The 24,480-nt window shown below is 41.1% G+C and overlaps 1 protein-coding gene across 1 annotated transcript; it reads left to right on the plus strand.

Annotated features, from left to right (window-relative positions):
- The first annotated feature begins 6,651 nt into the window (after nucleotides 1-6,651).
- Nucleotides 6,652-23,914, plus strand: LOC148690565 (uncharacterized). Its single transcript, XM_088684952.1, has 5 exons — nucleotides 6,652-7,087; nucleotides 22,135-22,262; nucleotides 22,623-23,147; nucleotides 23,285-23,473; nucleotides 23,519-23,914. Exons 1-5 carry the CDS (start codon nucleotides 6,652-6,654, stop codon nucleotides 23,912-23,914), a joined length of 1,674 nt encoding a protein of 557 aa, XP_088541078.1.
- Nucleotides 23,915-24,480: the final 566 nt, after the last annotated feature.

Consider the following 24,480-nt stretch of genomic DNA (forward strand, 5'->3'; position numbering starts at 1 on the left):
CACATCCTAACCTGGGCCCCCACCACATCCTGGGCTCAACTCCACAGTAGCACGATATTGTCCGCTTTGGGCTCCGACCACGCCCTCACGGTTTTGTTTTTGGGAACTTACGCAAGAACTTCCCAATGAGTCACCCATCATGGGATTGCTCTTGCACGAACTAGCTTAACTTCGAAGTTCCGATGAACTCCGAAGCCAGTGAGCTCCCAAAAGACCTCGTGCTAGGTAGAGATGAGAATATACATATAAGGCTTATAGGATCTACTCCCCTGGACGATGTGGGATGTCACACATCATCTTTAGTAATACCACTCATTTTCCTTCACATATATGAAAATTCCAAAATTTAATAAAAAGTAAATAACAACTTTTTAAGAAATCTAACTAATAAATACAACGATTATCACTAAGTAAAAACAATATTGATTTCGTCTTAAGATTGTTAGTAATCATGTAGTGATAATTGCTATATTTATAAAACTTTGAAAACAAAATACAATATAAATTTGAAATTGTATAAAGAAAATGACAACATAAAAGTAAGATAAACTTTACGGATGATCAAGTTTAGAACGGGGTTCTATCTCCTTAAGACAAAACAGCCTCTTCACATGTGCTCAAGGATTTGCTTGACAAACATCTCCCAGGATATAACGATCAACTTCTTGTGAAAGTAGCACTTCAATATCCGAAAAAAATGAACTCAAAATTGTGTTTGAACTCTTCCTTGAAAAATACTAAAACTATTGTATGAATGCTATATAGAACTAGAAATCTGGATGAATTGAATGAATGAATGCTATATAGAACTAGAAATCTGGATTCTTTATTTATAGGCATTAATACCTCTAATCAGAAACGGCACACCCGATATGGGAAAGGAATCCTCTCCGGATCCCTTTCTTCTAATCTATCAAGTTCGAAGATCCGGACCATTAAAATTTGATTCAACAGCTCACTTTAAAAGTTATAATTTAAAAGTTATAATAATTTTAGCAGTTTAATCAAATTTCAATAATTCGAATTCTCGAATTTGGTGGATTAGAAGAAAGGGATCCGGAGAGGATCCCTTTTCCCCCGATAAGGTTGTCTTTTCAAAACCAATCATTGCTTCTTTTCACTTTAGACAGTTTCAACCTTTCACGTTGAGCAGATACCATACTTTTTACATGTGTGTCCAATGCATCTTTTCAAATATAATATATTCAAATGATTTTTTCTGGCAGCGAAGATGCTTACCAATTTGGTTTTGGTACTGCAAACTGCAAAGGTTGCATTTTTGAAAGTATAATATTTGGGTACTTACTTATGAGTATTGATTATACTCATTGTGTATGCGGTCCAATAATGTAATAACATATCATTATATAACAATCTCATAATTAGGGATGGGCAACAGTTATGGTGGACGGGTAACCACGGTTATTTACTCATAACCGTTTAAGCTCTTACCCCATAACCGTTTAAGCTCTTACCCATAACCGTTCAAGCTCTTACCCCATAACCGTTTAGCCATTGAGTATTTGCATAAACAGGTATACTCATACTTATAACCGTTTACAAATGCTAAAACATACTTGTAACCGTATACCCATTTAATCATAACCACGTACCCGTTTATCCGTTTTTAACCCGTTTACTCTTTTTTTTACCCGTCTACCTTTTATTTTTAAAAACTTGAAAATTACAAAAGAAATTTGTCATAATTTTCTTTTTTCAACAATTAAACACCGTTATAAGGGCATTTAACATGCATTTTCATATTAATGGTAATATTATTTATGAATGAGTAATGCTATTTTTACCATGTAATTGTACAATATCATCTTAAGTGTCATCTAATGTAGACATCCAAATCATTTAAATTAATCAGTTTATTCAATTAAAATCAATTCAAAAAACTAACAATTAAATGACTAATTTAAAAAACAATCAAAGAGAAGGAGAAGGCAGTCGTGAAAGAGAAGTGGAAGGAAGGAGCAGACTCCTCGGAGCTCCAACCGATGGGCTATCTGGGTTGTGCTCCTCCTCTTTGACCCTCTCGTCCTCCCCATTTCAATTTGTGATCCGCCTGAGAACCCCTTAGAAACTCCATCAGTACCTCTCTGTCTCTCTCTCTCTCTCATATTTTTTGTTCATTTAATTGCTTAGTGTTGTTTAGCTAGAAAGAATTAAGCTATTTCGATTTAATTTCTACGTCCTCGATTGCATTGTGCGAGAATTTTGTTATTTGCACTGCATCTACTGAAATTGTTTTGTGCAAAAAAATCATAAATCTTTCACTTTAAAGACTATAACTTTACTTTAATTAGCTTCTGTAATCACTACCCAAGTTCTAAAATCTGAGTACCCATGCTTACATTCGGTCAAATTTTTCCCGAGATTCAAAGAAACAATTGGGTCTGTTGTAATATAAAATTTGAAACAAAGTGGAATTTTGTTATGTTAGAGATTGTAGTAAGTTACAACTTTTGGATCAATTCCGAAAGTTTTGCTGTTGAATTACAGAGGTGCAAGCAGCTGAAAAAATTACACATGAAATTTTCCATCATTTAAAAAACCAAGTTGATTTAGATTGTGGTGGTGAAGAATTGAAAGCAGACTCCTCGTAATACCCATAGGGATCGTGGAACTAAACTCCTCGTAAACTCAAGTCATAATTTAAGCAGTTCTTTTATTTATTTTATTTTTTTAATTATTGGTTTTTTAAACTGATTTTAATTGAATAAAAGTTCTGATTAATTGAAATGACGGGGACAGCAACATCAAATGCCACCTAAGAATAGCATTATTGTTCATTCATTCAATTCATTCAGATTTCTAGTTATATATAGCATTCATACAATAGTTTTAGGATTTTTCAAGATATAGCATTCATACAATAGTTTTAGGATTTTTCAAGAAAGAGTTCAAACATAATTTTGAGTTCGGTTTTTTTGGAGATTGAAGTGTTACTTCCACAAGAAGTCAATCGTTATATCTTGGGTGATATTTGTCAAGCAAATCCTTGAGCACCTGTGAAGAGGCAGTTTTGTCTTAATGAGATAGAACCCTGTTCTAAACTTGATCATTCGTAAAGTTTATCTTACTTTTATGTTGTCATTTTCTTTATACAATTTCGAATCTATTTTGTATTTTGTTTTCAAAGTTTTATAAATATAGCAATTATCACTACATGTTTACTAACAATCTTAAGACGAAATCAATATTGTTTTTGCTTAGTGACAATTGTTGTATTTATTAGTTGGATTTCTTAAAAAGTTGTTATTTGCTTTTTATTAAATTGTGGAATTTTCATATATGTGAAGGAAAATGAGTGGTATTACTAAAGATGATGACATTAACGATAAGGGAAAATGTGTGGCTCATGCTTTACCTATGGTGATCCCTGCTTCGAGAGAAATCCGAAAAGTTTAATAGAACTAATTTCAAAAGGTGGCAACAAAAGATGCTATTTTATTTGACTACTCTCAATTTGACCCATATTTTGAAACCAGAACATCTAGCTCCTGACAGAACAACCGAATTTGTGGCTACTGTTGAGACTTGGCACCAATTAGATTTCTTGTGTAGGAATTATATTCTCAATGGCTTAAGTGATGCATTATACAATGTGTATAGCTTATTTAAGACTGCTAGTGTGGAGACTAAAATAATCCTACAAATTCTAGAGGCGACACGTGGACTTTTATTCAAGAATGGCAAGATTCCCTTAATAAATGGGCAGACTTCTCAGATGCACCCACGCGCAGCTCACATTCCTGAAAGATTCAGCAGCTAAACAAAACTGCCCACAACTCACCTGCCATTGACGAGGAATTAAAGATAAGGATTAATTATCCAAATCCTATATTTAATACATTCCTAATTGAAGATTGACTCCAATCAAGTAAATAATCCTAATTTAATTCAATTAAGGATTATTACCCTATTATCTCAAGATATTATCTCCTATTAAATATCTTGGAATATTTAGAGAATATTTCTCCAGTAAACCTTGTATGGCCGACCCTAGCCTTATAAATACCCCATATTTTACCAAATTGAAAAGGCTTTTGCAACCCTAAAAAGCCTTAAACACTTTACTCTCTAAGAGAAACTAACTTAGGCATCGGAGATTCGTTGACCTAACCCCCCCCCCCCACCTCGTGGGCGTGTGAGGCTTAGGTCTTTGATCAAATGTGTTGATTGTTTTGTAGGTGCATTTTCTTTAAGACTGAAGATGGCGGAAATTTGCATCCACAAATTGGTGCTTTCATTGAGAGCTGATTCAAAATACTCGAAGAAGCCTTTCGCATTAGTTTCTTGAATTTTCTATTACGTTGAATTTCTCACACGTCATATCAATTAATTTTTCCTAGAAAAATTTCTTGATCAATCCCTGGAGAAATGAAACAATGGTAAGAAATTCAAAAACTACAACGAACAGAACCCTATACGTGGAAGGATTTGGACCGAAGAGTGGAGACGAGGACATAGCCCCACGACGAAGATCCTCAAGGCTCAAAACGACGGCAGGAGGAGCCTCACCACCACGGAACACCATCTTTGCCGTGACCCAATAGCCGCGGCAAGGCCACCAGGCCACGACACCACTCCCACCAAACCCAAGGCAGGAGGCCTAGGTCCACTTCCAAACCGCTGGGCAGGAGGCCCCAAACTTAGTAGCTGCCACAACAAGCCCTGGGTAGGAGGCCCAGCCCAATGCAGCAACAGGCCTTGTTGCACAGCAGGCCCGAATTCGAGCCCAGAATTCTACAGCCACTGCTAGCCAAGCAGCTCAGCGAGTCCAAGCCCAAGCCACTTAACCAACAAGCCAAGATGTGGCAGCCCAACGACCAGGAGGGCCCACGGTCATGCAGATCCAAGGCGAGCAAATGCCGGTCCAACACACCCTGCAGCCCAACCCATTCCGAGCCCACCTTCAACGGTCTAGATTCCGACCATAGGTCCTACGATTGACTCAGGGTTACTTACACCCCACTTTTCTGTAAGACTGCCCGCTCTAGGCTAAAGCTTTGTACCTGCAGTTCACTATACTTCCACCACGCATAGAGACACCCATTATCCGGACTCTTCCAACCCAAATGGCGAGCACCACCTGCCTCAGCAAGTCGCCAATTTGACGAACGCTCTCGCGCAGCAGGCCACTTTGGTGAGCCAACTCCTTGAGCGCATCGAGATGCAAGTGCCCCAAATGAGGTGCCCTGAAGCAGAACAAGGGTGGAAGAACGTGACTCATTCCAATGACGTCCCGACAAAGAGCCCATCAGCCCGCCACGAACCTAGCATTCGGGTAGTGCACACTCTAGTTTGGGCTCTCGAGGAAACGTTTTCTCCCGCCTAGACAGAGAAGCGTTCATTCCTGACTTGGCTCACGAGTCAGTGTGTATTCGAGGTTGGGTCCACACTTCGATAAGCACACAAGACCTTCCGGGAGAAGCGTCCACACGAGGCTAGGCCCATAAGGATATTCTTCTACGAGGCAACGGAGTAGGCAACCGCATGACGCACAGAGAAGAGTACGTTAGCAGTCCAGCTCAAGTTCCATTGGCAGCCCTCGCTAGGCGCGACGGTAAGCAGTATAGCTAGAACCACGTGCACCGCGACCACGGTATAGACGAACAAGATATGCCAAAAAGCAACATGGACTAGTAGGTCAGCACCAGGGATAGCTGGAGGCTCTGCTACCCTACCAGGCAAGAATCCAGGAGAAAGTACAAAGGCTCATAGCAGAGCAGCTGCACGGATTCTAACGTATTGACACTACCGACGATGCCCTCCATATAGACGTGGCCAACTTGAGCAGGTCACCTTTTATAGATGAGATCGAGCGATGAAGATCCGGACAGACACTTGATGCACTACTGAAGTGCCATGACCCTCAACGCCAACAATGACGTTCTCATGTGCAAGATCTTTGCCATGCCGCTACAAGGCGAGGTGCAAGATTGGTTCCACACCTTGCCGCCACGTTCAATCCAGAACTTCGATGAACTTTCCTTGGTTTTCACTAAGGAATATTCGTATTATCGATCGATCAAGAAGAGGTCTGGCCACCTTTTTAGCATGAAAAAGGATCCGAATGAGTCACACTACACCTATGTCAAGAGATTCAAGGCGGAAAGGCAAACATCGTCGGATTCGATAATAACATCGCATGTTCAGCTTTCCGAAAATGACTCCCAGCAGATCACCCACTTTTCAGAGAATTGATTATAGGCGAGAACTTGTCCTTGGCAAACTCTTATGCTTTAGCAGAAAAGCACTCCCAATGGGATGAAGAAAAGCGCTCCCAAAAGCCGCTTGAGCAACCGCGCAAAGACGCAGAATCGACTTAAAAGAAGCTTAGCAACAAACTACTCGATAACAAAAGCAAGCTAGGTGACAAACGTAGGGACTGGACCCCAACTAAGGGGGGCGCAATACCCAAGACGTACACCAGGTTCTCAGTCCCAGTCAGCCAAATCCTTCGCAACCTCAAGGATAAGCCATGGTTTAAGCTACCGCCACCTTTAAAAGGCGACACCTCTAAGATGAACCAGACCAAATATTGTGCATTCTATAGAGGTCCTGGGCACACAACCAATGATTGCACCACATGGAGGAAGTTCCTTGAGCAAATCATGAAGGAAGGCAAGTGCGGCCATTATGTCGACAGACCAGCTGCCCGGCCAAGGCAAGAAGCAGATGCCGATGCCAAACCCTCAACCAAGACAATCCGAATCAACAGCCGAATTCGAGCATCTGGGGGCCACCAATAAGTCAAAGAATAAGAAGATCCAGCAAGCGAGATCGGTCAATCAGGTTCAAGCCATAGATGTTGTACTTAGACTAATCGTCGGCTTTACCGAGCAAGACGCTAAGGGAGTAGACTTTCCCCACGACAACGCCCTGGTGATTTCTGTACAACTGGCTTATGCCATCGTTGACAAAGTCATGGTAGACAACAACAGCTCAGTCAACCTCTTACAACTTGTCAGTCATCCAGAAGATGAGCCTAGAAAGCATGATCCAACGCAAAATAGAGGTCTTGACCGGATTCAACAGACTCACCTCAACTGCCATTGGCACCATCACACTCGATGTAACCAGCCCACCGATTGTTTCATCGCAGATGATAGGAGCATATTCATGCGACTTAAATGGCTTGTTCTCGTGCATTTACGTTATGTTTCTTTAGTTATTTTAGTACTTTAAGCTATTTTCGTGTGTTTATAGGTCCAAATGGCTAAAGGAGCAAAAAGATGCATTTTGGAGACTTTTGGAGCACTTTTGGGCTAAGGATGGATAGCTTATGCTTGGCGCCAAAGTGTTGGACGAAATTGAAGACCTAATTGAAGACCAAAGTGTTGGAACCTTGTTCTCTTTAGTTTTAGGACATTTAAAACCTTTCCTAATCCCAATCATGCCATGCATAACACACATCCATTCTAACACATTGTCATTGCACATGCATTTCCTTCATTAGTTAATTCACATGCTCCATACTTATCATCACCACTCATTACTTATCACATATCATCACCACTTATCACTTATCATAACCACATATCATTCACCATTTATCATATCATACATTCATTTATCACTTATCATAATCATTCACTTATCACTTAACATATCATACACTTATCACTTATCACTCATAATCATCTACACATTTCAACCATTTAAACACATGTACTTCACCTACAACATCCACCTACTTCACCTACAACCTCCACTTACTTCACCAACCTCACACACTTACTTCACCTACAAATGACATAGCCATATGTTCCCTCCACTACTCCTATAAATACCCTTGCATTCATTCATTCAAGAAACATCTCATTTTCATACACAACACACCACAAACACTTCCATCTTCTCCCTAGCCGTGAGTCTCTCCATTTTCTGCACCATTCCCTTCCCTTTCTCCTCCATTTCTTCCATTTCCATAATCTCCCAATCCATTCAACACACCAACAACATCCCTTAGTCCTTGTGCTACAACGAAGACGAAGAGAAGAGGGCCTAAACGTTCATACAATTCACGTTTGAGTTGTTGGAATGTTTACGCGTTTCTTTGATTTCAATGTTTAAATTCAATTCTCTTTGTTTTGTAATATGAGGAATGGAAGAGAAGAGTGCCTAAACGTTCATACAATTCAAGTTTGAGTTGTTGGAATGTTTAGGTGTTTCTTTGATTTCAAAGTTATGAGGAACTAAACCCTTTTTGGCTAGGGGTGATTTCAATACCATGTTTATTTATGTGATATGAATTGATGAATTCCGGTTATAAACTCTTGATTCGTGAATGCAATTGGCTTAACTATTTGATGATTAACTTATTTGTGTTTGTTGATTGAGGGTCGACACTTAATTAGCATGCATGAATATGTGGCTAAAGTTTAAGAAGGTTTCACATAATCGTTACTAACTTATACTTGAAAGTAGTGAAGGTTGCTTGTCACGATCGCGTTAAGTTTAATTCTTAGCATGAGTAACATGATGTCATAGTTGCAAATGCTTTGTCAATGCTTATGGTTTTCATTATTCTTAATGATCTTCGATTGTATCTCTATTATGATGACATGTAGGGAACTTTTGAGAATGTTTTGGGTTGTCGAATGATGCCATCCAATCCAATAATATAAGGAAAATCTGAGGGTTAACTAGTGATGTCACGGTTAATTTGGGGCATTGTCGTTCATAATTCAATGAAGGAATAACTGGAAATTGATTCATATGCATAAATATCATGTGTAGAGAAAGAACCCTTAGCCAGCTTCCCATCCATTCATTTCCGTCAAATCCATATTTACAATTTGTTTTGTTTCCAAGTATTCATTTTAGTTTAATTTCGTCCAAATCCAATTCCCCCCTATTTCGTTGAAGTCTTAGTCTTAATCTTTCTTATTTTTAGTTTTGCTTTCTTCGAGCATTAAATAGTGTTTTATATTGTGTTTTTATGTTTTTAAGTCAATTTAGAAGGTTTTAGCAAGCCCTCCTAATCCCCGGTCTAGAACGATCCCTCACTTATCCATTCTACTACAACTGTCAAACGAGGGTTTAATTTGAGTGTCAAGTAATTCTCGCATCAAATTTTGGCGCCGTTGCCGGGGATTAGCAACTTTGCTAATCCCTTGTCTTTATTTTTATATTTTTTTGTTTTTCGTGCATTCTTATTTCAGATTCTTAGTTTGTTTGTTTCCTTGTTTTTTAGGTACTGTGTATGACTCGTAGCTCACGGCCTATTATAGAGAACATCTCCGACTTTGACGGTGATTTTGAACGCACTTTGAGGAGAACGAGGAGTCAACAAGAGCCACCACAACCTGGGCTTGAAGAAGACGAAGTAGGTGTAGAAGAAAAGCCCACGGATCAGATTTTTGAAGAAGAACAAGCCATGGCAGCAGATAATAGAACCATCAAGGAGCTTTCGGCCTCGGGTTTGGATAATGCATTGCCTCTTTGTATCCAATACCCCACGGCTGCAGAGGGGAAGACTGAGGAATTTGAACTCAAATCCAGTTTGTTACACCATATTCCGAAGTTCCATGGCTTGTCTATGGAAGACCCCAACAAACACTTGAAGGAGTTCGAGGTGGTTTGTTCGAGCATGACCCCCGTCAATGTGGATGGGAGTATATTGAAGATGAAGGCCTTTCCATTTTCACTTATGGACAAGGCCAAAGATTGGCTCTACGAACTAGCCCCGGGAACTGTGACTTCGTGGGAGAGTATGAAGCGTGCTTTCTTGGAGAAATTCTTCCCTACTTCGAGAGTGATTCTCCTACGGAAGAAAATTAGTGGTATTCAACAAAATCATGGTGAGACATTCCCGGCTTATTATGAGCGCTTCAAGGGCCTTGTAGCTTCATGTCCCCAACATCAAATGAAGGAGGAACTTCTCCTTCAATATTTCTATGAGGGCCTCCTTCCTATCGAACGTCAAATGCTTGATGCATCAGCGGGAGGAGCATTGGTGGACAAAACACCAAGGGATGCCAAGGTTCTCATAGCCAACCGAGCGCTCAACGCTCAACAATATGAAGGAGTGGGCCAAAGGGAAGCCCCACGGCAACAAAGTGTAAATGAGGTGAGTGCTATTTCTGAAATTCAATCACAACTTACTAATCTTACTTCTCTTGTTTCTCAGGTTGTGATTGGTCCAAAAGCACAAGAACACCAAGTCTGTGGCGTGTGCTCAATTCAAGGGCATCCATCCGACAAGTGCCCTCAACTAATCGAGAATGGTGGGTGGGAATTTGCCAATGCAATTGGTTTCCAAGGACAAAATCAAAACAACCCATACTCGAACACTTACAATGCCGGATGGAGGGACCATCCAAACTTCAAATGGAGGGAGCCACAACAAGCTGCCCAACAAGGAGGATTTAGGCCAAACCCCTCTGGTTTTTATTCCAAGCCGTATGCACCCCAACAATCCCAACAACCTTCGGCATCATCTCATTCAGGTACGTCTTTGGAAAGTAATCAAGCTATGCAATTACTAACCTCTATTTCGCAGGGGTTGCAAAATCAAAACAACCGGATAGAAAATAACGAGAAGGAGATGATGGATATGAAGAAACAAATAGGGCAGATTTCTGAGTTCCTTGGACAGATTAGAGAGCAAGGAAAACTTCCTAGCTCAACCACAGTCAATCCAAAGGGAGGATTCGAATCCGCCAAGGCCATCACCCTAAGGGGTGGAAAAGAAGTTGGGACCGAGCCAAACAATCCCAAATCTGCCCAGAAAGTAGATGAAGAGACGACACAACCTGAGGAAGTGTCTAGCTCACCCACGGTGAGGGTGAAAAACCCAATGCCGCAAGCCCCCAATCACCCTAACTCGGCCAAATCAGGTAATTTAAGTTCAAATTCATGTACTTCACATCCTAATCTGCCCAATGTACCTTTTCCTCGCAGGTTCATGCAAGAAAAAAAGGAAGAAAGCGAGAAGGACATTCTTGAAACGTTCCGGAAGGTGCAAGTGAACATACCGCTTCTCGATGCAATCAAACAGGTTCCAAAGTATGCTAAATTCCTCAAGGACCTATGCAATACAAAGAGAAGAAGGGCAAACAAAGAGGTAGTGAAGGTAAGCGAGAATGTGTCCGCTGTTTTGCAACGTAAACTGCCTACCAAGTGCAAAGACCCCGGTAGTTTCACGATTCCTTGTGTGATTGGACATAATCGTTTTGAACATGCCATGCTTGATTTAGGTGCATCCATAAATGTCATGCCTTATTCTATTTATGCATCTATGAATTTGGGTGAATTAAAACAAGATGGTGTAATTATACAATTGGCCGATCGTTCTAACGCGTATCCAAAAGGAGTTTTGGAAGATGTGCTTGTGCAGGTGAACCATTTAATTTTTCCGGCTGATTTCTACGTCCTAGACATGGAGGATTCAGCCCATTCTACATCTTTGCCGATTCTCCTTGGTAGGCCATTCATGAAGACGGCCCGAACGAAGATTGATGTATACAAAGGCACCTTGACAATGGAATTCGATGGGGAAGTGATTGATTTTAATATTTCTGAAACTATGAGATATCCCGTTGATGACCATTCTTGTTTTTCCATTGATGTTATCGATTCTTTGGCGCAGGTATACCTTGAAGAATTGAACGAGGACGCCCTGGAAACAACCATCACTAAGGCCATAGAGCGCAAAAATGAAGGATTTGGGCCAATGCAAGGCCACGGCAAGGAGGAGGAATTCTTTGCAATGGGTTCTAGTGAAGAAATAATTGAGGTTGTGGCAGCCCTTGAGTCATTGCCACACTATGGTAAGGTTCCACTCTCACTTTCAAATTCAGTTTCCACTAAGATGCTACCTTCTGTTGTTCAGGCACCATCGCTTGAACTTAAGCCATTGCCGGACCATTTGAAGTATGTGTTTTTGGGAAAAGGCGAAACATTGCCCGTCATCATTTCATCAAGTCTCACGGCAATGGAGGAGGAGAAGCTTGTGAGGGTGCTGCGAGAGCACAAAACGGCCATAGGGTGGACTTTGGCCGACATTAAAGGAATAAGCCCTACCACATGCATGCACCGTATACTTCTTGAGGAGGGGGCTAAACCAACTCGAGAGGCTCAACGCCGTCTCAACCCTCCGATGATGGAAGTGGTGAAGAAGGAAATAATCAAGCTTTTGGATTGCGGAGTGATCTACCCTATCTCCGATAGCCGTTGGGTCTCTCCAGTTCAAGTCGTTCCCAAGAAGTCCGGAGTAACTGTTATCAAGAATGATGAGAATGAGCTCGTGCCTACACGCATTCAGACTGGATGGCGAGTATGTATCGATTACCGGAAGCTAAATGCCATGACTAGGAAAGATCACTTTCCTTTGCCATTCATCGACCAGATGCTCGAAAGGTTAGCCGGTCATGCTTTTTACTGTTTTCTTGATGGATACTCTGGATATAACCAAATTGTGATAGCCCCTGATGATCAAGAGAAGACCACATTCACATGTCCCTTTGGAACATTTGCTTATCGTCGCATGCCATTTGGCTTATGCAACGCACCGGCCACTTTCCAAAGGTGTATGGTAAGTATATTTTCCGATTTTGTTGAAAAGATCATTGAGGTTTTCATGGATGATTTCAGTGTATTTGGGAGTTCATTTGATAATTGCTTGGATAATCTGACCTTAATTTTGAAACGATGTGTTGAAACTAACCTTGTCTTGAATTGGGAGAAATGTCACTTTATGGTGAAACAAGGTATAGTTTTAGGACATATTGTTTCAGAAAAAGGAATTGAAGTAGATAAATCGAAAATAGACCTTGTACGTCACTTACCCTCTCCTACTTCGGTTAGAGAGGTACGTTCGTTTCTTGGCCATGCAGGGTTCTATAGGCGTTTTATCAAGGACTTCTCCAAGATGTCCAACCCTCTTTGCCGATTGCTTCAAAAAGATGTGCCATTCAAGTTTGATGAAGAGTGTAATTCGGCATTTAACCAACTCAAGGAGAAGCTAGTCTCGGCCTCCATTATTGTACCTCCAGATTGGAGCCTTCCGTTCGAGCTCATGTGCGATGCATCCGACTATGCATTAGGAGCTGTTCTAGGACAAAGAAGAGACAAGCGGCCGCATGTCATATACTATGCCTCTCGGACTCTCAATGATGCCCAATTGAACTACTCCACGACGGAAAAAGAACTTCTAGCTGTGGTTTTTGCTTTAGATAAATTCCGTTCATATTTAATTGGTACTAAAGTAATCGTTTATTCTGATCATGCAGCTTTGAGGTACTTGCTCACGAAAAAGGAAGCAAAGCCGAGGCTTATCCGTTGGATTCTTCTTCTTCAAGAATTTGATATTGAAATCCGGGATAAGAAAGGAAGCGAGAATGTAGTGGCTGACCATTTAAGCCGAATGATCCACGAGGAGCATGAACATGCCGTACCTATCCCTGAAACTTTTCCCGATGAGCAGCTGCTATCCATTGAGGTAAGTGAACCATGGTATGCAGATTTAGTGAATTACTTGGTGGCTAAACAAATTCCAAATGAACTAAACAAGCACCAACGTGATAAGCTTAAAAATGATGCACGTTTCTATGTTTGGGATGACCCTTATTTGTGGAAGTATTGCTCAGATCAAATTGTACGTAGATGTGTGCATGATTCTGAATTTCACTCAATTCTAAGCTTTTGTCACACATATGCATGTGGTGGTCATTTTGGCACACAACGCACTGCCCTCAAGGTTCTAGAGTGTGGTTTTTATTGGCCGACTATATTTAGGGATGCTAGAACCTTTTGTATGTCTTGTGATCGTTGCCAACGAATGGGTAACATAGGTACCAAGGACCAAATGCCGCAAACCCCTGTCTTTAATGTTGAAATTTTTGATGTTTGGGGCATTGATTTCATGGGCCCTTTCCCTCCATCTTATGGTTTCACTTATATCTTGCTAGCCGTTGATTATGTTTCTAAATGGGTGGAAGCAAAAGCCACCCGTACTAACGATTCTAAGGTGGTTGCAGATTTCGTGAAAACTAACATTTTTGCTAGGTTTGGAATGCCGAGAGTAATCATAAGTGATGGAGGGTCTCACTTTTGCAATCGGACCATTGAGGCGTTGCTAAGAAAGTACCATGTCAACCATAAGGTCTCCACACCTTACCATCCTCAAACAAATGGCCAAGCCGAGGTGTCTAACCGAGAAATCAAACAAATTTTGGAGAAGACCGTTGGACCAACAAGGAGGGATTGGAGCTTACGTTTAGATGATGCACTGTGGGCATATCGTACGGCGTACAAAACACCCATTGGGATGTCACCTTTTCGGCTCGTCTATGGTAAGCCATGTCATTTGCCCGTAGAGTTAGAGCACAAGGCACATTGGGCCGTGAAGACTTTCAACATGGACATAGATGCAGCGGGAGTTCATAGGAAGCTCCAATTGAATGAACTTGAGGAGATTCGGAATGAAGCCTATGAGAATGCCCGGATGTACAAAGCCAAGACCAAAGCATTCCATGATAAAATGATTCGAACCAAGACCTTCACAGTTGGGCAGAAAGTGTTACTTTTCAACTCTCGCCTACGTTTGTTTCCTGGTAAGTTGCGTTCTAAATGGATTGGCCCGTTTGTTGTTACTAACGTTTTACCTTATGGTGCAGTCCACATAAAAAGCTTAAGGAATGGCGTAGAATTCAAGGTGAACGGGCATCGGTTGAAGCCATATTACGAGCATGGTGTGGGGCAAGTGGTGGAAGACATTCCTTTCCATTCCGTGGGCTCAAATGAAGATTAAAAGAGGGTACTCGTCCGGCTGAAAGACGTAAAAGAAAGCGCTTCGTGGGAGGCAACCCATGCATCCGAATAGAGAAGAACTTGGAAACCCCTTTAAGAGACTTATTTTTATTCCTTTCTTTTTCTTTACTGCCTTTACTTTGCTTTCTTTCTCGTATTTGTTTATTTGCTTGCTCTGTTGTGACTTTCTGCTTAAAACATTGAGGACAAAGTTTGATTTAAGTGTGGGGGGGTAAACAATTTGTATTTGCATGAATTTCGTGGGATTTATTCACCTTTCACTTAGAATGTTGTTTCTTGCTGTTTTAAGCGTTTTTAGAGTGTTTTAGTGTGTTTTATAGTGTCTTGGTATAAAACTCCGAAAATTTGATAAAAATTTAAAAAAAAAAAAAAAAAAAAAAAAATTCTTTTGAAAAACCCAAAAATATGTGTTTTTAGAGTCATTTGAGTCATTTTGGTGTTTGTTTGTGTCTTAGCGCTACTTGGGAGGCAACCCATGCATTCAACAAAGGAAGACTTAGAAAGCACTCCAAATCCAGATTCCTAAAAAACTCTTCTCTTTGTTGCTATTTCGTTTCTGCCTTGTTAGGTTGTTTAGTTGTTATTGTTTGTTTGTTTATTAATTGTGTGAGTCTATGATTGTAACATTGAGAAAATGTTTGATTTATTGATAGGCACTGCTAAACAAAGAAAGATGGTGCTTCACAAAGGGTGTTTGCTTGAGGCCCCACTACGTGGCTTTACTCTTGAAGCGGAAGGCGTAGGAACAGAAGGCATCGGAGCGGAAGGCGTAGGAACAGAAGGCATAGGAGCAGAAGGCATCGGAGCGGGAGGCATCGAAGATAGAGCATTCCAGGCCTCAATACTTGGCCAAGCGCTGGATGAGCCAGGAAAAAGGTGCCTCTGGAGGAAAGACGAGAACCTTTGACGGTCACTGTGAATCCGACCTTCAGACTCTTGCAGCTCATCAAGCTTCCTCTTCATGCCCGTCGAATAGTTGTTTGCAAGCACGTGCAAACTTCTATTCTCATACTTCAGCTGCTGGATCTCCTGCTTGAGACTTTCCACCTCTGCCATCAATGATTCCACCTGACGGGAGCGGGCAAGCAGGCGTTGGCCCATGTTGGACACAGAACTCGCACACTGAACACTAAGTGCGAGGGACTCTTGAACGGCCAACTCATCGGACCGTCCTGACAGCAGCCTACTATCTTTTGGAGTGAGGAGGTTCCTAGCTACTATTGTAGCTGTTGTGGCGTCCTGCATCACAGAGTCTTCACCTGTGAGAGGACCGTTAGAAGAAAAGAAAGAAGGGCGCCATACGTTACCTTGACGCGGCGCGCCCGTATCACTGCTAAGGCTCAATTCCAAGCTAAGGTTCGATGAGTTTGCCATTTTCAAAAGTGTTCAAAAAGAAGGGGAGGATGAAGTTAAATTTCAAAGGGCCGGAGTCGGTTTTCAAGAATGGGAAATCTTCAGAGTGTGTTTGTTGTGGTGATCGATAGCTCAATAAAAAAAGCCAAGGCGACGCGTCCACCAATTCAAAAAGCCGGAATTTCCGGCGTAATTTAGGCGACGCTTTCTCGGCTTTTCAGAAGGCGCGTTCAACTTTGTCAAAAGATTTCTTCTTTTCAGACAACACGTGGAGGCCATCATCACAACTACACATCTTTAGCCGACAAGCGCAAAGTTCGGCGACGCTTTCTCTGCTTTTCAGAAAACGCGTGCAGCTTTGTCAAAAGGAGCCGCATCCGCACTACCACGTGTCGTTCAGAAAGCGGAGGGGCGTCGTTCAGAAATCGAAGGGGCGCCTGCTCAGAAATCGAAGAGGCGTCGTTCTGATATCGAAGAGACATTTGTCGACAAGGGTAAAAGAACAGTACCACCACTTGATATTATCTCTATATATGTCGACCTTCGTCTTTTATGGCAAGGCAAACCTGAAGAAAATGCCCAACTCTTCCTTACCTCTGAGGGCGCACTCCCAGCAAAGCCTCTTGAAATACTCAATTTTTTCTCCCCCAAAGAAGATACCAGAAACCTTGAGTACAAATGAGGCAGAAGGAAACGGTCGATCGAAGCATGTGGAGACAACCACAACAAATACATGTGCTGCTTCATTCGCCGTTTCTTCAAAAGCAAAGGTATCTCATATCATCAAGGTCTAAAGCAAAAGTATCTCATATCATGCTCTTTCCCTGTCTTTTTCTTTGTCCTTGTTCTTACTCGCATGGCAAAGTAAAAGAAGCAATCAGCCGGCACTTGGAGTCAGTCTTCCGATCTGGAGCCAACTGCCTGGAATCTATTCCTGATTGCTTACCTAGCGTTGCTCTCGAGTAGTCATCTTCAACGGTTGATACATTTCCAGAGAAGGGACCACTTCTGCAAGGGGGAGCAAGTAAGGCAAGGGGAAAATGATACATTGAAGCATGTGGAGACAAACTTAGGCTGAGTTATCCTCCAACCCTTTTCAATACGAATTGGAAAGATTGAACAAAGAAACAGACCAAAGGAGTAAGCTCAGACCTTCGGGGGAGACCAAAAGAACCATCCTGCTGCCCAGTTCAAGAAGTAGCACAAAGGAAAATCAACGGTGGGCAGAAACCAGTTCAAGGGTATGCCTGTGGAATCACAAAGATCAAAGCCTCAATGCAATTACCAAGGAGAAGATGGAATTTACACTCTATAACCAGATTTGCATCTCTAAACTCTTCTCTTTGTTAATTACATTATGCCATGTTTAGTATGTTTAGTTGCTTTTTGTGTGTTTACTTATGTTTTGTGTGAACCATATGCTTAAAACATTGAGGACAATGTTTGATTTAAGTGTGGGGGGGTAACTAAGTATATTTAATGCAAATTCGTGGGATTTTATCACCCATGACTTCAAATGTTGTTCCTTGCTGTTTTAAGGTGTTTTTAAGTTGTTTTAGAGTGTTTTAGTATGTTTTGTTTTTATAACTCCGAAAATCACATAAAAATTTGCATTAACATGTTTTAAAAAAAAAGCCTAAAAAGAGTGTTTTGAGTTGTTTTTGTGTGTTTGTGTCTTAGGGTACCTTCCAACACAATGATAAGGATTTGGTTTATAATTGCATGACGGTTAGAAAGAGTTATAAACATAGAGAAAAGTTTGATTTACTCTTGGTATATGCTTGGTTATGGTTATAATGTATGACTTCACATGCAATCATAAAAGAAAAAAATTCATTTTTGTAACATGCTTGAAGGAAGGAACTCAAACAAACGCTACAACCCTGAGAGACTTGAGCCTATAACGTTCTTTGGAGAGTATAATCTGTGATTTCTTGTTTTCTAAAGTCGTTGCATGATCTCATTATTCTTTGCTTGGTTACTACTTAGAAGGCGTTTCATCATATAGTTCCAAATGCTAGAACTCATGCCCATTTCATTCAAAGCATGTTATTGATTTGCATAACACATATTCAAGAAGAAGTTGTGTAGTGACCACCACCATAGCCAAATAGCCTTACTTCACATACTTCGTATATGTTGTAAGTTTTAACCCCGTTGAGCCTTGTTTAGCCTTTATTCTTTGTTTACCCACATTTTCCTCACCTAGCCTAGTTTAGGACAATCCCCACCCTTGTTCTTAAAAGATAGTGAGCATGACTTAATTGAATTCCTTTTGAGTTACATTATGAAAGAAAATAAGTGTGGGGGAGAGAATGTTTAAGTGTTGATGTTTTGAGATTCAAAAGAAAAGAAAAAGAAAAAAAAAAAAAAAAAAAAAAAAAGAGAGAAAAGAAAGAGAGAAAGAAAAAAGAGCTTGAAAAAAAAAAATGAAAGAATAAGTGATTGAAGAAAGGTTCCAAAACACCAATTCTGGGCGTAAATTGTCTAAATTCTCCCTTTTTGTTCAAAAGTTGAGTTTTCATTCAAAAGTGAATTCTAAGTTGATTCAAATGCTTTGCTCACTATTTCTTTAAGAACCTTTGTTTTCCATATCCCTTCTTTGTTATCCACATACCCCAAGCCCCGTTACAACCCTTGACTTCTATCTTGAGTGTTGTGTATTTCAATTTGTGGAGTTTGAACTTGGTATGAGCATATGGTGTCACTGGTTCTCGCGTCTAAGTAGTAGCATTCCATTCATGAGATCATATCTAAACATGCTTATTAACTCCAGAAATTGCGTTCTTTGTGATACATATATGTGAGTGTTCGTTTTCATGTTACATCAATCTTCTCACATATGACTAGATTAGGGTGTGTAGTTAGAAATTCTGAGTGAAAATCGAGTGCATATCTTGTAAGGAATTGAGCAAATTCTCTAAGGCATGTTACTACATTCAAAACATGGTTTTAAATGCTTAATTGTGAAATAGTATGTGGTGACTATGATTAAGAATGTACTCAAGTGTGAAGATGACTAAAATCTATGGGACTAATGATTTTTAACTTGTCATGTGCATTGGAAATCCGTGAGACGATTGTTGGAAGGTGTAGGTTGTGTTTTGTTCGTTTTGTCTAGTTTCGTGTTCTCTTGTTGTTTTGTTTTGCTCGAGGACTAGCAAAAGCTAAGTGTGGGGGTATTTGATAGGAGCATATTCATGCGACTTCAATGGCTTGTTCTCGTGCATTTACGTTATGTTTCTTTAGTTATTTTAGTACTTTAAGCTATTTTCGTGTGTTTATAGGTCCAAATGGCTAAAGGAGCAAAAAGATGCATTTTGGAGACTTTTGGAGCACTTTTGGGCTAAGGATGGATAGCTTATGCTTGGCGCCAAAGTGTTGGACGAAATTGAAGACCTAATTGAAGACCAAAGTGTTGGAACCTTGTTCTCTTTAGTTTTAGGACATTTAAAACCTTTCCTAATCCCAATCATGCCATGCATAACACACATCCATTCTAACACATTGTCATTGCACATGCATTTCCTTCATTAGTTAATTCACATGCTCCATACTTATCATCACCACTCATTACTTATCACATATCATCACCACTTATCACTTATCATAACCACATATCATTCACCACTTATCATATCATACATTCATTTATCACTTATCATAATCATTCACTTATCACTTAACATATCATACACTTATCACTTATCACTCATAATCATCTACACATTTCAACCATTTAAACACATGTACTTCACCTACAACATCCACCTACTTCACCTACAACCTCCACTTACTTCACCAACCTCACACACTTACTTCACCTACAAATGACATAGCCATATGTTCCCTCCACTACTCCTATAAATACCCTTGCATTCATTCATTCAAGAAACATCTCATTTTCATACACAACACACCACAAACACTTCCATCTTCTCCCTAGCCGTGAGTCTCTCCATTTTCTGCACCATTCCCTTCCCTTTCTCCTCCATTTCTTCCATTTCCATAATCTCCCAATCCATTCAACACACCAACAACATCCCTTAGTCCTTGTGCTACAACGAAGACGAAGAGAAGAGGGCCTAAACGTTCATACAATTCACGTTTGAGTTGTTGGAATGTTTACGCGTTTCTTTGATTTCAATGTTTAAATTCAATTCTCTTTGTTTTGTAATATGAGGAATGGAAGAGAAGAGTGCCTAAACGTTCATACAATTCAAGTTTGAGTTGTTGGAATGTTTAGGTGTTTCTTTGATTTCAAAGTTATGAGGAACTAAACCCTTTTTGGCTAGGGGTGATTTCAATACCATGTTTATTTATGTGATATGAATTGATGAATTCCGGTTATAAACTCTTGATTCGTGAATGCAATTGGCTTAACTATTTGATGATTAACTTATTTGTGTTTGTTGATTGAGGGTCGACACTTAATTAGCATGCATGAATATGTGGCTAAAGTTTAAGAAGGTTTCACATAATCGTTACTAACTTATACTTGAAAGTAGTGAAGGTTGCTTGTCACGATCGCGTTAAGTTTAATTCTTAGCATGAGTAACATGATGTCATAGTTGCAAATGCTTTGTCAATGCTTATGGTTTTCATTATTCTTAATGATCTTCGATTGTATCTCTATTATGATGACATGTAGGGAACTTTTGAGAATGTTTTGGGTTGTCGAATGATGCCATCCAATCCAATAATATAAGGAAAATCTGAGGGTTAACTAGTGATGTCACGGTTAATTTGGGGCATTGTCGTTCATAATTCAATGAAGGAATAACTGGAAATTGATTCATATGCATAAATATCATGTGTAGAGAAAGAACCCTTAGCCAGCTTCCCATCCATTCATTTCCGTCAAATCCATATTTACAATTTGTTTTGTTTCCAAGTATTCATTTTAGTTTAATTTCGTCCAAATCCAATTCCCCCCTATTTCGTTGAAGTCTTAGTCTTAATCTTTCTTATTTTTAGTTTTGCTTTCTTCGAGCATTAAATAGTGTTTTATATTGTGTTTTTATGTTTTTAAGTCAATTTAGAAGGTTTTAGCAAGCCCTCCTAATCCCCGGTCTAGAATGATCCCTCACTTATCCATTCTACTACAACTGTCAAACGAGGGTTTAATTTGAGTGTCAAGTAATTCTCGCATCAGCAGACCTTCAAGATCGTCAGCGACCCATCTCCCCATAATGGGATATTGGGCTGACCATGGCTAGTGAAGATTAAAGCTGTAACCTCGATTGAGTACCAGAAAATCCAATTTCGCATCCCAGGAGAAACAGTCGAATAAATCAAAGGCGACCAGGCCATGTCCAGGCGATGCCACTGTACAAGTTCTCAAGCAGTCGCAAAAGAAGTCTTTCCCCCTAGTAATAGCAGTTAAAGTGCAGAAAGACGACTTCACCCCCGCCAAATAGCAATAACAGCAGGCAAGTCAAGAAGATGGTGTCAAGGTTGACAATGCCCTAGAAGATGAATCAGGATGGAAACCCGAAGAAGACATCGAGGATATCATTCTTGACCCCGACCAGCCTAAAAAGACGGCTAGAATCGGCTCACGTCTGAGCTCAGCAGATAAGGAAGAGCTCACAACTTTCCTTAGGGAAAATTACGATGTATTCACATGGTTACCCTCTAACATGCCCGGCATTAATCCAGCGATAGCTTGTCATAAGTTGCACGTCGATCTTGCTGCCAAACCTCTGATCCAAAAAAGGTGACATTTCACATCCAAGCGAGTAGCGATCATTGAAGCGGAGATCAACAAGTTACTAGAGGCTGGATTTATTAAAGAAGTGGCACACTCAGCATGGCTGGCTAACGTCGTGCTAGTAAAGAAAAAAGAAAAGGGCAAATAGAGAGTGTGCGTGGATTACACCAACCTGAACAAGACATGCCCTAAAGACAACTATCTAGTTCCCCAAATCGACCTGCTCGTTGACTTAACATCTGGGAACCAGCTGCTCAGCTTCTTGGATGCATACTCAGGCTACAACCAAATTGCTATGCACAAGCCTGATAAAGAAAATACCGCATTTGTGATCGAGCGAGGCACATACTGCTATAAGGTCATGCCTTTTGGCCTTAAGAACGCAGAAGCAACCTACCAGCGACTCGTAAACACAATGTTCAAGAAGCAAATCAAAGTCACCATGGAAGTCTATGTCAACAACATCATGCTAAAGAGCAAGCAATGGTCAAACCACATTCGCAACTTGGCATAAACTTATGATATTCTCCAAGAATACAACATGAAGTGCAACCCAGCCAAGTGCACATTTGGCATCTCCTCAAACCGATTCTTAGGGTACCTTGTAACCCAACGAGGAATTGAGGCTCATCGAAGGCAGATCAAAGAAATTTTGGGCATGAAATCACCCACAACTCTGAAGGAAATCCAAGGTTTGACCGGACGAGCAGCCACACTCAATCGTTTCTTTTCGTGATCTACTGACCGATGCAAGCCTTTCTTCAAGGCAATAAAAAAGACGCAGAATGACAAGTGGGACGATGAGTGCGAGAAAGCATTTCAGGACCTAAAGCAATACCTGACATCACCTCCACTACTATCTAAACCGGAAGCAGCGAAGAACCTATACATCTATCTGGTTGTATTAGAAGTAACAATGAGCTCTGCTCTCATACGAGAAGAGCTGGGGGCCCAATTGCCTGTATTCTACACATTTAAAGCTCTCTTCGATGCAGAAACTAGATACCCGAAGATTGAAAAACTAATTTTGGCGCTAGTTGTTGCAGCTCGGAAGCTCAGACCTTACTTTCAAAGGCATTCGATCATCGTCATGACCCAGTACCCACTGCGATCAGTCTTGCACAGCCCAGATGCTTCTCAACGAGTTATGAAGTGGGCGTTGGAACTTGGTCAATATGGCTTAGCATACCAACCCCGCACAGCGATAAAAGCCCAAACATTGGTAGACTTCATAGCAGAATTCACCCCAAGCTTGAAAGATGCAGCAACACAGCCCGAAAACACCCCAGAGGTAGCCAAGCACCCCATAGTTGTACTTGCCCCACCAGATAGAGATTTTTGACGTTTGCAAGTCGATGGATCATCCGACCATCAAGGATCGGGAGCAAGTCTAGTTCTCACTACCCAAACTACTTGATGTTGGAGCAGGCAATCACTCTGAGCTTCAAAGCATCAAACAATGAGACGGAGTATGAAGCCTTACTAGCAGGTCTCCGATTGGTAAAAGACCTAGTGGTGAAGAAGCATGCGATATATTCCGATTCCCAGCAAATCACCAACCAAACCTCAAGGGGGTACGCAGCAAAGCATCAAAGGATGGCCCAATACCTCGAAAAGGTATAAGAGTAGCTAGCGACGTTCCAGACATACACACTTACTCAGGTTCCACGAGCAGAAAATGCCCACGCCGACACACTGGCAAGTCTAGGCTCTGCGCTAGACCATCAGCTCAAGCGCTCCATCCCAGTCGAGTACTTGGAAAAGCCAAGCATAAATGAGGAACTAGTGGTCGAGGTGGCACAGATTAGCACAGCCCCGAGTTGGCAAGATCTTATCATCGACTACATAGTCAGTGGAACACTCCCCGCATATAGATGGGACTCTAGGAAGCTCGAAATGAAAGCAGCACGCTACTATATGTGGAATGGCAGGCTCGTTCGAAGATCCTTTTCAGGACCACATCTTCACTGCTTATCATCTCCCGACGACCTGAAGATTCTTAGCTCAATCCACGAAGGCGTCTGTGGAAACCACTCTAGAGGTCGTTCCTTGGCGTAAAAAGGTCTCAATGTTGGCTATTATTGGCCAACTATGCATCAAGACGCCAAGGAGTATGCACAAATGTGCAACAGCTGCCAGCGTTTCAAGCCCATGCCCGCACTACCTGCCAACGAACTCCACTCACAGACGAACTCATGGCCATTCATGCAGTGGGCGATCGCCTTGGTAGGACCAATGCCACCTGCTACTGGGGGCAGAGGTATGATGATCGTAGCAACCGACTACTTCACAAAATGGGTCGAAGCCGAACCCATGACCACAACTACCCAGACAGACAGAGAGCGCTTTATATGAACGAACATCATCTGTCGCTTCGGCTTCCTACACTTCATCGTCACCGATAATGGTCCATATTTTGTGGGCAAAAACTTGGTGAAGTTCTTCGAAAAGTATGGCATCAAGCAGCACATGTCCACTCCCCGATATCCATATAGCAATGGGCAAGCTGAGGCATCTAACAAGATCATCCTCGACTGCCTCAAGAAGACCCTCTTAGACAAAAAGGGCAAATGGCCAGACGAGCTTCCCGGTGCTCTATGGGCATATCGCACAACCAAAAGGAG

The sequence above is a fragment of the Pyrus communis genome, chromosome 15 (assembly GCF_041283825.1).
Source record: "Pyrus communis isolate YQ-2024b chromosome 15, ASM4128382v1, whole genome shotgun sequence".
NCBI lineage: Eukaryota > Viridiplantae > Streptophyta > Magnoliopsida > Rosales > Rosaceae > Pyrus > Pyrus communis.